This window comes from Carcharodon carcharias, chromosome 21 (genome assembly GCF_017639515.1).
Source record: "Carcharodon carcharias isolate sCarCar2 chromosome 21, sCarCar2.pri, whole genome shotgun sequence".
Taxonomy (NCBI): Eukaryota; Metazoa; Chordata; class Chondrichthyes; order Lamniformes; family Lamnidae; genus Carcharodon; species Carcharodon carcharias.
This window is the reverse complement of record NC_054487.1, coordinates 81,421,136-81,436,564: the sequence shown is the minus strand read 5'-3', so window position 1 is coordinate 81,436,564 and position 15,429 is coordinate 81,421,136. Positions and strand designations below refer to the sequence as shown.

The 15,429-nt window shown below is 43.7% G+C and overlaps 1 protein-coding gene across 2 annotated transcripts; it reads left to right on the top strand.

The window, feature by feature from the left end:
- Positions 1-9,547, top strand: c21h12orf29 (chromosome 21 C12orf29 homolog). Of its 2 annotated transcripts, none has more exons than XM_041216233.1 (7): positions 1-94; positions 2,116-2,233; positions 5,228-5,320; positions 6,106-6,222; positions 6,334-6,528; positions 7,448-7,617; positions 8,710-9,547. In XM_041216233.1, exons 1-7 carry the CDS (start codon positions 5-7, stop codon positions 8,905-8,907), a joined length of 981 nt encoding a protein of 326 aa, XP_041072167.1. In that variant the 5' UTR covers positions 1-4; the 3' UTR covers positions 8,908-9,547. The 2 variants fall into 2 exon arrangements, with proteins under 2 accessions (XP_041072167.1, XP_041072169.1); XM_041216235.1 differs by having other exon boundaries at positions 8,660-8,908.
- The last annotated feature ends 5,882 nt before the right edge of the window (positions 9,548-15,429 follow it).

Below are 15,429 nucleotides of genomic sequence, written 5' to 3'. Positions count from 1 at the left end.
AGCTATGCAACAGCCGGGCTCGGTGCAGCAGAAAATCCCCTGCGCTTTCAGCACTCAGGTCAGGGATGAGCCGGGAACCAAGCGGGCCAACCAGGTAAGAAGCGGCGGCGACTGGCTCGCCGCTGGAAGGAAACTTGCAGGTTTATCCCGGTTCGTTTTGAAACTTAAGCCTCGCATCCGGAGCAAAGGTGCCAACCGCAGGGTTTTTATTTTTAAAGAGTTTCGACCAGTTTGCACCCTGATTCCCATTAGCCTCTGTGCTCACCCGCTGATGACAATTTTAATTTGAGAACCTGCCCAGGATCCAGAGGGATTCTATCAGAGACTCCCCCTGGAGGAATGAAGGAGCTTCACACCGCAAAAGACTTGCATTTATATGGCGCCTTTCCCACCCCACATCCCCCACCCCCACCCAAAAAAAAAAGCTTTACAGCCAATGAAGTGCTTTAGAAAGCATAGCCTCTGCTGTAACGTGGAAGCCAATTTGTGCACAGCAAGCTCCCACAGTGTGATAAAGGACTAGATCATTGATTTGTTGGATGTTGGCCATTCTTAATGAAAAAAAAGTTGCTGGAGTAAGTCACTTGGCCTCAGGGGCCTGCTCCACCATTGATCAGATCATAGCTGATCTTATACCTCAACTGCTCCTTCTTGAAGTTTCTGCATATCCCTTAAACCCGCCCCCCCCCCACTTAGCAATAAGGACAAGGGGGTAAAATCTAAAAATTATGAGCTAGACGTTTGAAGAGTGAAATTGGGAAACACTTCCACAAACAAAGGGTGGTGAAGTTTGTAACACTTTCTAATCTGAGGTTAATAGATTTTTGCCAGTCAGAGGTATTAATGGGCACGGGGTAAAGGCGGGTTTGTGGAGTTAGGTCACAGATTGGCCACAGTCTGGTTGAATGAAAGAACAGGTTCAAGGGACTAAATGGCCTCCCACTCCAATGACCACCTCAGGCAATTGAAACCAATCCAGCAGATCACTCGGACTAATTATTGTCTATTCGTCGTTACAAGAGCTAGATGATCCCATCTATATTTCTAGGACAACCATGGAAACAGAGCAAAGTAGTTCCTGAATGTAAAATTTGTAGGGCTACAGAGATGGGTAGTGGGAGTGGGATTAATAGGGAACCTCATTCAAAGGGCTGACATGGGCACAATGGGCTGAATGGCCCTCAGTGCAGTAGGATTCTATGAGGAACATTGTTGTGAATAGAAGTGGCAAATCCTTGTTTCTCTTTGAATAGTGCTTGGGGATTAATTTCCTCCACTCGTACAATTCCAGATCTCTCTGTTGCTTTTTCTATTTGAGAATCTGTTTTTTTAAAAAAAAGGAAGATTTGTTTGGACAAAACCAGCAGTCCATTTGTGAATGTTTCTGATAAGTGTATGAAATTATATTAAGCCTTTATAAAACACTGGTTCGGCTTCAACTGGAGTGTTGTGTCCAGTTTTGAGCATCACGCTTTAGGAAGGATGTGAAGAAATTGGAGAGAGTGTGGAAAACATTCATGAGAATGGTTACAGGGATGAGGAACTTCAGTTATGAAGATAGATTGGAAAAGTTGGAACTGTTTCCTTAGAGAAAAAAAGGCTGAGAAGAGATTTGATAGAGGTATTCAAAATCGTGAGGGGTCTGGGCAGAGTCCATAGGGAAAATCTCTTCCCATTGGTGGAAGGATTGAGAATGAGAGCACACAGAGTTAAGTAATTGGCAAAGGGAGCAATGGAGACATGAGAAAAAACCTTTTCATGCAGGTTAGGATCTGGAACACACTGCCTGAGAGTTGGTGGAGGCAGGTTCAGTTGAGGCGTTCAAATGGGAGTTGGATCATTATTCGAAAAAGAAAAATTTGCAGGAAAAAGCGGGTGTGGTACCAGGGGAATTGCTCCTTCAGAGGGCCAGTACAGACACAACAGGCTGAATAGCCTTCTCCTGTGCTGTAACCATTCTATGATCCTATGTAGGAACTGCTTGCCCAGTTGTTTTACTTCAGGCATTTGACCAGGTCGCCCAGTGGTTACTTCCAAACTGACTGGATTGTTTCCTCCGTCCAGCCTGTTCATACTCCATTGGGACAGACCCTTCACTCATAAACTTGTTTTCAGCCTTTCAGAGTTTTGGCTACTGGAGAGCTGAGTTTGAAGGCACTGGAAGCAGATATACACCATGCAATCGCCACAGAGAAAGTGGACGGATCCTGCTGCTATGTCACTAAATACAAAGGTAACATAACAGACACACCTTAGTTATAAAAAGAGAATGAAGTGATTTTAAAGTTGATAAAATGTGCAGTATAGCATAGGCAGTAACATAGTGATAATATTACTATATTACTGGACTAGTGATCCAGAGGCCTGGAATAATGATCCAGAGACATGAGTTCGAATCCCACCCTGGCATCTGGGGGAATTTAAAGGCAAATAATTAATGAATGTGGAATAAACAGTGAGATAAAAACAAAAACAGAATTACCTGGAAAAACTCAGCAGGTCTGGCAGCATTGGTGGAGAAGAAAAGAGTTGACGTTTCGAGTCCTCATGACCCTTCAACAGAACTAGGTGAATCCAAGGAGAGGAGTGAAAGATAAGCTGGTTTAAGGTGGGGGGGTGGGTGGTGGTTGGGTGGGGGGAGAGAAGTGGAGGGGGTGGTGTGGTTGTAGGGGCAAGCAAGCAGTGCGCCCCCCGCCAACCTTAAACCAGCTTATATTTCACCCCTCTCCTTGGATTCACCTAGTTCTGTTGAAGGGTCATGAGGACTCGAAACGTCAACTCTTTTATTCTCTGCCGATGCTGCCAGACCTGCTGAGTTTTTCCAGGTAATTCTGTTTTTGTTGTGGAATAAACAGTCGCTTGGTAGTACAGAACTTGAATATTACTGAAAAGAGAGGCATGTCGCTGAAACTTTACACCTTGCACTTAACAGGACAAACACAAGAATGTTATCGTACTAGCACTTGAGAAATAAGGAAGCTGTTTCATGATGCTATTATGTAGTGACTCTGCAAGCGGTATTTTCCACTAACAGAATGCTGCCATCAGTCCAAAAAGACATTCTGCCAACTGCAGAATTGAGCAACATTGTGTATGAATTTTGTTGCCGGTGTGATGCCAGGTACTTAGGCCGTACGTCCCAGTGTTTGACTGATCGAATCAAACAGCATGTCCCTTTTGGTTATAATAGGTAGAGTACAGACCGTACTCAACCATCCCGTGTTTGAAAAACCCAAAATAAAACGTCTGCTGTTAGGTGTGATTCTGCGATTGGGCAGCACTTGCTGAACAATCCTGAGTGTGCTAATGGCTACACCAGTAATCAATTTAAGATGATCAGTTGAACTCGTAACATGGCTCATTTACGCTTGCTAGAAGTGACATTGCATTCTTACACACCCGTTCTCCGCAAACAAAAGGAATATATCCAATCCTTGCTCCTTTTTTGAATTACCCAGGAGTTTTGGGAGCCCAGAGCTCCCCATCGCCATGGAGAACGTAATGTCTGGGTCAGTCAGAGTAGAGTTGCCAACCAATCAGCACCCTTTTCTCCTTGTTGTGATCATTTGAAATTTGGCATTCTTGTATTTGTCCTGATGATGAGTGCAAGACAAAGAGCTTCGGCAACATGTCTCTTTTCAGAAATCTGGAATAAAAAGCTCATCTTGTTAATAAATGCTCGTCTCATTAATAATGATCATGAAACTACTGAATTGTCGTAAAAACACATCAGGGTCTCTAATGTCCTTACGCAGTCCATTCTACACCTGACAGCAGACACACTGCAATGTGGTTGAATTTTAACCGCGCTGTGAAATGGTTGTATCAACCATTGCAGGAAAAAGCACTCTGGGTGTACCTACACCACACAGACTGTAGCTGTTCAAGAAGGCAGTTCACAGCATCTTCTCAAGGGCAATTAGGGATGGGCAATAAATTCTGGCAGGAACGAATAAAAAAAATTAGGTGTGAAATCTGCACAGAAATCTATACAATATTTAGCAGGACATTCGGAAGGATTCAACGTTAACTCTGTTTCTCTCTCCACAGACGTCCTGCTGAGATTTTCCGGCACTTACTGTTTTTATTTCAGATCTCCAGCCTCTGCAGTATTTTGCTTTCATTTTAGCAGAGGTCTGTTAACTGCTAGTAATCTATTTTTAAAACTTTTATAACATTTTAGGTAGTAAACCCTTTTGGCCTGTCTCAAAAGTTTTCACATCCTTCCTAATGTGTGGGGCTCACAAAACTGCAGCTGAGGCCTAACTATAAATTTATAAAAGTTTAGCAAAACTTGCTTTTGTACTCTGTGCTTCAGGTTATAAAGCTGAGGATCCCATGTGCCTCCTCAACTTCTCTTGCGCCATTCAAAGACTTTATGTATAGCCCCAGGATTCAATCTTGCACCCTCTTTAGAATTGTACCAATTAGTTTCTATCGCATCTCCTCATTCTTCCTTCCAACATCAATTACTTCACGCTTTCCTGTGTTAAATTTAATTTGCCATGTGTCTGCCCATTTCGCCAGTCTGCATCCTCCTGATGTTTGCTATTTTCCTGTTTGCCGTTCACTACATTTCTGTATTTGCACTTTGAAACGCAGTAATCCCACCTGCCATTAGCCTGTGCATTTAAACTCAATGGTTATCCATTCATGGTTTGATTGTTGTTGGACCTGTTGGACAGTGATGCGCTACACTAGGTTATTGTGACAGTTTTAAAAAAAATTTGTTCATGGGATGTGGGCATTGCTGGCTGAGCCAGCGTTTATTGCCCATCCCTAATTGCCCTTGAGAACTGAATGACTTGCTGGACCATTTCAGAGGGCATTTAAGTGTCAACCACATTGCTGTGGATTGGAATCACGTAACAGCAGATTTCTTTCCCTAAAGGACATTTTATGATAATTGACAATGGTTTCATGGTCATTGTTAGACCTTCTAATTCCAGATTTTTTATTGAATTCAAATTTCAACTTCTGCCATGGTGGGATTTGAACCTGGGTCCCCAAAGCATTATCCTGGGCACCTGGAGCACTAGTCCAGTGACAATACCACTATGGCACCGCCTCACCAAATAATTTGTGGTAAGCTCTGTGAGAGAGTTATCTGGCCTCTCTCTTGTGCTGTAAAGCTCTGGAATCCCAATACTTTTATCCTTACTGTGTCGTTTTGATTAATGGGCAGAGTTCAGTTGGTTAATTAATGTTTGATCGTGAATGTTGTCAGATTTGCCGTATCTCTGGGCTCGATTGGACAGGAAACCTACCAAACAAGCAGAGAAGCGATTCAGGAAATTTCAGACTTCCAAAACCAGCGCCGGTAACGATAGCATTTTTCCTTCTTCTTGTTCTGTTTCAAGCAACAATTTATTGCAATTTTTAAAAGTACTTGGCCCTTTTCTTCTCAGTGAATAGTTTAGACAAACACTCTTGAGTATTAGAGATGTTTTGAAAGGGTCCCACCTTCTCCATCTCTCAACTTTGAGCTGGGGTTTTGTATTGAGGGAAAGGGAATGGCATTGAGATTGACACAGTTGTCTCGGTATTATCTCTGGGACCTCCTCCAGTCCTACAACCCTCCAAGATCCCTTTGTCCACCTACCCCACCCTGCCATAGGTGGCCGTGTCTTCAGCTGCCTGGGTCCTAAGCCCTGGAATTCTCTTCCTACACCTTCTCGCCCCCCCCACGTTACTTGCCTCCTTTGAGACGCTCGGTAATACCCCTTTGAGCAAGATTTTTGCCATCTGCCCTAATATCTATTTAAGTAGCTCGGTGTCAATATTTTGTTTGATTATTGTATTGATTCATTAAAGGTGCTTTATAAATGCATATTCTTGGACAGATTGTCCTTGGGTTTCTGTGTCCGCACCCAGCCGAGTTTGGAAAATCCCAGTCCTTGTGTGCGTTACTGTTTATATAAACAGTAAATTGAACAACCTGCCATAACAGAGGACAGATATTTGACGTGATAGAGTTAATATTAGTAATGAAGGGAGATAGCTGGCTAATTCCTACTTGCCATCACTTTGTAAGCACTGTGACGGCGCATGAATCGGGTGCAGTAACTCCAGGCTCTCTCACGCACTGTTTGTTTTACCCTTCAGCGTTCACTTGGAATCTTGACGATGACTTCAGGACAGTTAGCGATTCCTGGATCCCGGCCCATGGAGTGCTCCAAATAAATGGTCGACTGCAACCAGATGAAAACGGGCACATTCCTGGTACGAGGAAACAAGTTTTTAGTCACTAGATGACGTTGCCTCAAGGCTCTTCAAGTGGGCTTTATAGAAATTTATTTTCATTCCTCCTTTTGCCTCCAAACATTTCCAAAGGTTGGATTCCAGTCGGGAAAGGGAGCAAACCCTACTGCTGGCACCTTTCCACTGTGAATTATGATACTGGATTAGCTCTGGTTTTGAAACCCTGCTCAGAGAAGAATCTTCTAGAAATTACCATGGTTCCACTAGTGGAGCTTCTTGAACAAACTTTGGAGGTTGTAGGAACACATATTAACGGCAACCCATACGGTAGGCAAACTCTCTTTTAGTTTGTGTGCATAGTAATTTACCTTTATTCTGAACTCTCGGCCTGTCAGCCGTGGGTTGCCTTCTTGCCTCTAAATCAGGAAGTCACGGGTTCAAGTCCCCAGTCCAGAGACGTGAGTGCTTAATCCAGGAGTGCTGCACTGTTGAGCGTGCCATCACCTGGATCAGATGTTAAACCATCTATCCTCTTAGACGTTCAGCTTCTCGGCCTAAAGATCGCAACTCTAACACAGTGCAGCACTTCCTCAGTACTGCACTGGGAGCCCCTGCCTGGATTTTGTGCTGAAGCCTGGAACCCGCAACCTTCTGACTCAGCTGAGAGTGCTACCCACTGAACCACAGCGGGTACCCGAAGGGATGTCTGTTTGAAGGAATGTGGATCAGAGAGTTAGGTGTTGGTGAGATAAAGAGAAGGAAACTGATTCAAAAGCATTATGAAAAAATACCGGATAAATAAAATGTTTATTTTTACATAAGATGAAGAAAAATCATTCGTGCAAGAATAGATCAGTAAGATGTAGCAAAGCAAGTTCAGCCATAGTGAGATTAACTGGTCTCCCATCCTATTTATTGTTTGTGGGAGTTTGCTGCAGCCGATCTCATAGTGAGAGCATGTTAAAAGTAATGCATTAGGTGTCAATACTCTAGGATATCCTAAGAATGGGAAAGGAGCCACATAAATTTGAGTTCCTTTTTTCACTGGCATTTTATCAAGTATCTTCTCAAAACTGCAGTTGGCAAAAACTTTGGATAGAGGCAAGTGGGGCAGGAATATTCCTCACTGATGATTTTGATTGACTATTTTTCAAATTTTTTTCACCCCATCTTAATCCCTTGGCTGGATGTGTGAAGTGTTAGTAAACGTGAAACTGACAAGTCTTCACTCTCATTCCTGCTCCAGGGCTGGGAAACAAGAGGCGACCTGTCCATTTCCTGATTCCTCATGGATCCCTGCAGATTGAGAAACCTCTGACACTTAAGCTCACGGATCTGATCTCATGGTTTGTGGAAAGCCCAGAGGGGAAAGTCGAAGGCATTGTGTGGCACTGCACAAATGGAGTATTAATCAAAGTAAGTGAAAGATCAGAGTATAGTTCCTGCACCATTGTATTGGGAAAACTGAAAGGTGACATATCCTTGATATTGTAGTTTGAGTTTTAGAATAAAGTGTATTTTTTTCCAATTGAAAAATTGAGTGAGTGCGTGAGCTCATTCTTAGAATCATAGAATAGTTATTGCACAGAAGGAGGCCATTTGGCCCAATGTGTCCATGCTGGCTCTCTGCAAGAGTAACTCAGCTAGTCCCATTCTCCTTTTCTTTGTAGCTTTCCAATTTTTTCTATTCAGATAATGATCCAATTTTCTTGAGAGCCAAGATTGAATCTGCCCCCACCATATTCAGGCAGTACTGAACTGTTTAATGATCTGTTCTCCTGGGATGGGAGGCAAGGTATTAATATTCCTTTGACATGAGCTGACCACCAGATGACATGTCTCCTGATGGAGGATCAGAACTGCCTTCAGTGGCAGACTTGGTGAACGTTTCATGCCTGAGGCAGGCAGGTCATTTCTACTGGGAATTCTACGGGCTCAGTACTGGGACCTGTCGCTTCTCACTTGACTCTAGGTGATTCAGCATACCAGTGTTCCGTAGCCTGGGGTGGACCTGCAAATGGACTCCACCAATGTTAGTAGGCTGTGAGATTTTTGCTGGTTAAACTCCTGGATTGCTCGCTTACCCTTGGCTATGATGTGTTGCACTTGAGGGTTCTGGATAAGAGAAATGTGCCTCTGTGTTTATGCACTCTTATCAAACAAATAATGCATGATTTGTAGATTTCAGCACCTTGAAATTGTGATTCATGTTTTTTTCTTCAGTGTGGTTTGAATTTCATTATCCTGTGTTATATGAGAGAGTGAATTTGCTCAGTGATTGGATGACTGATCCTTGCTCTGTTGCCTCAGACTTCACCTTGTTTTTATCAGTACGGTAGGGGGTCCTCACAGCTTTGTATACCGTGGAGGCTTTGAGGCTATGCTGTATATGCTGAGTTAGTTCCAAATCTCATGGGTTTTTATTCAGTTTTGTTTCACATCTTTATATATGTTGCAGATTGGAGGTCACCTTTCCAAATGGTTAATGCTTATCTTCCTCACTTCCAGCTTCATCGTCATCATTTGGGTTTACAGTGGCCATTGCCAGACCCATATTTGACTGCCCGCCCTTTATTCATTAATGTTGATCTAACTGAGTACGAGTGCGATCTTGAAACTAAGTCATCATTTCTGGTCTTTGCAAGGCTCAACGGGAAGCAGTTTGACTACTTCAAAGACATTCACTGGGAAGATGTTGAAAATTAATACGTTACTGCATCAGTCATGAAATTCCAGTTCAGCAAGGTTAGCGTTTGAAAGGCAGCAGTGGCTTGTGTGTTAATAGGGTTGTGGGACTGTGGTTGGACTGTTAGGTCTGCCATGATGATGTCTTTGCTCTCGGTCACTGCCCATGGGATGTTGCTAACCAGAATATTAAAACATTTCTTTTTACATGAACTGAAAATGGTGAGCTGCAACATTTTAATGTAAAAATAGTCATATATAATTATGTGAAGGAAAATCCCAAACCTGGCACAAGCTATTTACACGACTTATTTATGTTGGTGGGTTAACTACCATTTCAACAGGTGGGTGAACAAAGTCCATGTTTGATAGTTTAAGATTAATGATCCAAACACTACAACGAACCAGACTTATTTCCTCAAAACTATACTATCCTGCTAGGTCCATGCATGTAAACATTGACAAAGTTAGATTTTTGTATTTTAATACAGTGTGTTGCTGCTATTTCTATCTTTAAAAATCTGTAACTTGGATGTGTTGCTTTTGGAAAAATGCATGTATTAAACCTTGCCCTTGGTTTGTAGGATTGGAAACTTGGTTCAGTCACTGCTGTGTTATTTACAGTGTATTGGTGATTCCTAATTCTCCACTCTCTGCTGGAGAAAATGTTTTATAAAGTTCCTTTTTAAAAAAAAAGCTTTTTATTCATGCTTCGAACATAGGACATAGGAGCAGGAGTAGGCCATTTGGCCCATGGAGCCTGTTTCGCCATTCAATTAGATCATGGCTGACCATCTACCTCAACGCCACTAACCCATATCCCTTGATGTTATTAATATCTAGAAATCGATCCATCTCTGTCTTGAACACGCTCAATGTTTGAGCTTCCACAGCCCTCTGGGGTAGAGAATTCCAAAGATTCACCACCCTCTGAGTGAAGAAATTCCTCATCTCAGTCCTAAATGGCCTACCCCTTATTCTGAGACAGTGTCCACTGGTTCTGGACTGACCAGCCAGGGGAAACACCCTATCCACATCCAGCCTGTCACACCCTGTAAGAATTTTATAAGTTTCAATGAGATCACCTCATTCTTTGAAACTCAAGAGAATATAGGGCCAGCCTCCTTAATATTTCCTCATAAGACAATCCTGCCTTCCTAGGAATCAGTCTGGTGAACCATAGAAAAGTTACAGCACAGAAGGAGGCCATTTGGCCCATCTTGTCCATGCCAGCCCGAGGACACCCAGGTGCCCTTTCTAATCCCACCTTCCTGCACCCGGCCCATAGATCCAGGTACTTTTTAAAAGAGTTTTAAGTTTCTGCCTCTACCACCAACTTGGGCAACAAATTCCAGATACCCACTACACTCTGCATAAAAAAACCTTTGCACTCCCTCCGTGGCAAGTATGTCCTTCCCTATAAGGAGACCAAAATTATACACAATACTCCAGACACAGTATCACCAAGGCTTTCCTGTTTGCTAGCTGCAGCTTCACGCTGGATTTTAGTGACTTAACAACAAGAGCAATTAGGTCCCTTTGGACATCAACACTTCCCAACCTCTCACCATTGAAGAAATACTCTGCTTTTTTGTTTTTTCTATCAAAGTGCATAACTTCACACTTATTCACATTATATTCCATGTTCTTGCCCATTCTGTAGCCTGTCCAAGTCCCCTTGAAGTTTCCTTGCATCTGCCTCGCAATTTACATTCTCATCTAGTTTTGTGCCATCAGCAAACTTGGAAATATTTCATATGGTCCCCACATCCAAATCACTTATATAGATGATGAACAGCTGTGGCCCCAGCACTGATCCTTGTGGTACCCCACTAGTAACAGCCTGCCATCTTGAGAATGACCTGTTTATTCCTACTCTGTTTTCTATCCATTAACTAATTCTCAGTCCATACCAGCGTATTATCCCCAATCTCATGTGCTCTAATTTTGTATGAACATGTATGGGATCTTATCAAAAGCCTCCTGAAAATCTAAATGCACCACATCCACTGGTTACCAGTAACATTCCAAAAAAATCCAACATGTTTGTCAAACATCATTTCCCTTTCTTTTTTTTCCATTCATTCACGGGATGTGGGCTTTGCTGGTAGGGCCAACATTTATTGCCCATCCCTAGTTGCTCTTGAGGGCTGTGGAAGCTCAATCATGGAGCATGTTCAAGACAGAAATCGATAGATTTTTAGATACTAAAGGCATCTCTAGTTGCCCTTCATAAATCCACGTTGATGCTGCCTGATCATATCATTAGTTTCCAAGTGTCTAGTTATCACAGTGACGGTGAAGAAACGGTGATATAGTTCCAAGTCAGGATGGTGAGTGACTTGAAGGAGGACTTGCAGGTGATACTGTTCCCATGCATCTGCTGCCCATAACCTTCAAGGTGGCACTTCTTGGCTGTGACTTTTATCTACCCCAGTTCTATATTCAATTATTGCTTCTGCAAACCTCAAATGGCAAATACTAATTGAAATCACAATTAACCCAGGCAATGCTTTTGAAGAGGTTGCCACTGAAAAAAAAGTCCTTTTTCATATATTGATCATTTCATTTCATTTATTTTCCTGGATAAGAAGTATCTTTATATGGTAGTACTGGAGATTCGGTGTTAACTGCAGTATTGTGGATTGTTTGAGCCAGTCTTCACATCATAGAATGAGACCACACAGAAGGATGACATTTGGCTCATTGTGCCTGTGCTGACTCTTTGGTAGAACGAGGTAATTAATCCCTCCCCAGGACTTGATGGAAAGAAAGGTACATTCATAATGCAGCCAAACAAAGAGATTATCAACCTACAAACCCTTCCAATACCCCCATAGCAGACGGTAAGGCGATAAACCAGAACCGTGTGGTAGCTGCAGCGCAACAGCCTCCCCCTGTTAAAAGACTCCATGCATGTTCTTGCCACAGGCTCCACGGCAAGCGTGATTGTCGCTTCAAGAGGCTGCTAGAAAGAGAAAGATAGAGAAGTTCTTTTGCCAATTACCTGAAATCTTTGTCATCTGGGCAGCAACTTTCTGCTATTGGAAAATTTTTCCTTAGTGACTCGATTAAAACAAAGCATGATTTTGAATACGTTCCAAACACAATGGTCTGTAGCTAGCTAGCACCACTCGAAGTTTGGATCATGTCATGTTGGGACTGTATGAAAAACGTGTGTATCATTTTACTTTTTGATTCCTTTCAAAGTACCGCCATTCAACTTAAGTAAACCTTAAATTAATAGCGGACTGAAAGATGTTTAGTGTTTTCTTTTTCTGAAGTAAATCTTCATAGCCAGTACTGGGGGCGTGTAACACTTTTAGAGGTGCTGCCTTTTGGATGAGATGTTAAATCGATGTTCTGTCTGCCCTCTCAGGAGGGGATCCTGATCCCGCCACACTATTTCCAAGAGCAGCAGTGTTCTCCCTGGTGTCGAGGCCAATACTTAGCCCTCAGCCAACACCTAGAACAATTGAACTGTTTGTTTATTTCATTGCTTTTTTTGTGGGATCTTGCTGTTAATTGGCTGGAAAGCACTTTGGGACATGCAGTTGATGTGAGACAGTGCTATAGACTTATATACAGCACAGAAGGACACCATTCGGCCCGTTGTTTCCACACCGGTCAACAAAGATCTGACGACACTAATCCCATTTTCCAGCGCTTGGCCCATAGGTATATAATGTAAAAGCATCTTTTTTCAATTTACTCAATTCATCAGTTCAGTTTCCTGCCTATTCATTGAAAACACATTTTACAAGAGCCAAAATACTTGTTGCCTTCACAAATAGGAATTGCTGCACAAGGATCAAGACACTAATGTCCTTTAGGGAAGGAAATCTGCCATCCTTACCTGGTCTGGCCTACATGTGACTCCTGACCCACAGCAATGTGGTTGGCTCTGAAATGGCCGAGCAAGCTACTCAGTTGTATCAAACCGCTACAAAGACTCAAAAAAGGAATGAAACCGGAGAGACCACCCAGCATCGACCTTGGAACCGGAAACGACAACAACAAACTCAGCCCTGTCGACCCTACAACATTCTGCTTACTAACATGGGGCTAGTGCCAAAATTGGGAGAGCTGTCTCACAGACTAGTCAAGCAACAGCCTAACACAGTCATCCTCATGGTATCATATCTTACAGATAATGTCCCAGACACCACCATCACCATCCCTGGGAATGTCCTGTCCCACCAACAGGACAGACCCGGCAGAGGTGGTGACACAGTGGTATACAGTTAGGAGGGAGTTGCCCTGGGAGTCCTCAACAGCGACTCCGGACACCATGAAGTCTCATGATATCAGGTCGAACATGGGCAAGGAAAGCTCCTGATGATAACCATGTACTGCCCTCCCTCAGCTGATGAATCAGTGCTACTCCATGTTGAACACCACGTGGCAGAAGCACTGAGGGTGGCAAGGGTGCTGAAAGTACTCTGGGTCCATGACAGCATCAGTAGGAGTAACCACCTCACAGTTGTTGTGGAGATGAAGTCCTGCCTTCACACTGAGGACACCCTCCATCATGTTGTGTGGCACTACCACCATGCTAAATGGTATAGATTTCGAACAGATCTAGCAACACAAGACTGGGATCCATGAGGCGCTATGGGCCATCAGCAGCAGCAGAATTTTACTCAAACACAATCTGTAATCTCATGGCCTGCCATATCCCCCGCTCTACCATTACCATCAAGCCAGGGGATCAACCCTGGTTCAAAGAAGAGTGCAAGAGGGCATGCCAGGAGCAGCACCAGGCATACCTATGAAACTATAGCACAGGACTACTTGCATGCCAAACAGCATAAGCAGCAAGTGATAGATAAAGTTCAGCAATCCCAGAACCAACAGATCAGATCTAAGCTCTGCAGTCCTGCCATATCCAGTCCTGAATGGTGGTGGACAATTAAACAACTCACTGGAGGAGGAGGCTCCACAAATATCCCCATCCTCAATGATGGGGGAGCCCAACACATCAGTGAAAAAGATAAGGCTGAAGCATTTGTTACAATCTTCAGCTGGAAGTGCCGAGTGGATGATCCATCTTGGCCTCCTCTGGAGGTCCCCAGCATCACAGATGATTGTCTTCTGCTAATTTGATTTACTCCACATGATATCAAGAAATGGCTGAAGACACTGGATACTGCAAAAACTATGGGTTCTGACAATATTCCAGCAATAGTACTGGAGACTTGTGCTCCAGAACTTGCCGTGCCCCTAGCCAAGCTGTTCCAGTACAGCTACAACATTGGCATCTACCCATGTGGTATGTAGGAAACTGCTCAGGTATGTCCTGTACACAAAAAGCAGGACAAATCCAACCTAGCCAATTACCGTCCCATCAGTCTACTCTCAATCATCAGTAATGGAAGGGGTCATCAACAATGCTATCAAGCAGCACTTGCTTAGCAATAACATGCTCACTGATACCCAATTGGGTTCCACCAGGGTCACTCAGCTCCTGACCTCATTACAGCCTTGCTTCAAACATGGACAAAATTGCCGAACTCCCAGCGTGAGGTGATAGTAACTCCCCTTGATATTAAGGCTGCATTTGACCGAGTGTGGCATCAAGGAGCCCTAGCAAAATTGGAGTCAATGGGAATCAGGGGCAAAACTCTCCACTGGTTGGAGTCATACCTAGCACAAAGGAAGATGGTTGTGGTTGTTGGAGGTCAGTCATCTCAGCTCCAGGACATCACTAAAGGAGCTCCGCAGGGTAGTGTCCTAGGCCCAACCATCTTCAGCTGCTTCAATGACCTTCCTTCCATCCAAAGGTCAGAAGTGGGGATGTTCGCTGAAAATTGCACAATGTTCAGCACCACTCACTGCATTTGGACATGGACTACTTCAACATCTGAGGAGTTGCAAGACCTGGACAATACCCAGGCTTGGGCTGACAAGTGGCATGTAACTTTCATACCCCACAAGTGCCATACAATGACCATCTCCAAAAGAGAGAATCTAACCATTGCCCCTGGACGTTCAATGGCATTACCATCACTGAATTCCCCACTATCAACATGGGGGTTACCATTGACCAGAAACTGAATTAGCCATATAAATATTGTGGCTACAAGACCGGGTCAGAGGCTAGGAATCCTGTGATGAGTAACTCACAACCTGACACCCCAAAGCCTGTCCATCATCGACAAGGCACAAGTCAGGAGTGTGATGGAATATTCCCCACTTGCCTGGATGAGTGCAGCTTCCACAACACCCGAGAAGCTGGACACTGTCCAGGACAAAGCAGCCCACTTGATTGGCACCACATCCACAAACATTCACTCTCTCCACCACCAATGGACGGTAGCAGCAGTGTGTACCATCTACAAGATGCACTGCAGGAATTCACCAAAGCTCCTCTGACAGCACCTTCCAAACCCACAACCACTACCATCTAGAAGGACAAGGGTAGCAGATAGATGGGAACACCACCACCTGGCAGTTCCCCTCCAAGTCACTCACCATCCTGACTTGGAAATATATTGCCGTTCCTTCACTGTCGCTGGGTCAAAATCCTGGAACTCCCTTCCT

Coding starts and splice junctions, on each gene's coding strand:
- c21h12orf29 (XM_041216233.1), top strand. CDS start 5: ATGCAACAGCCGGGCTCGGTGCAGCAGAAAATCCCCTGCGCTTTCAGC. Junction 5,321..6,105: donor GACTTCCAAAACCAGCGCCG/GTAACGATAGCA, acceptor TTTACCCTTCAG/CGTTCACTTGGAATCTTGAC. Junction 7,618..8,709: donor CAAATGGAGTATTAATCAAA/GTAAGTGAAAGA, acceptor CCTCACTTCCAG/CTTCATCGTCATCATTTGGG.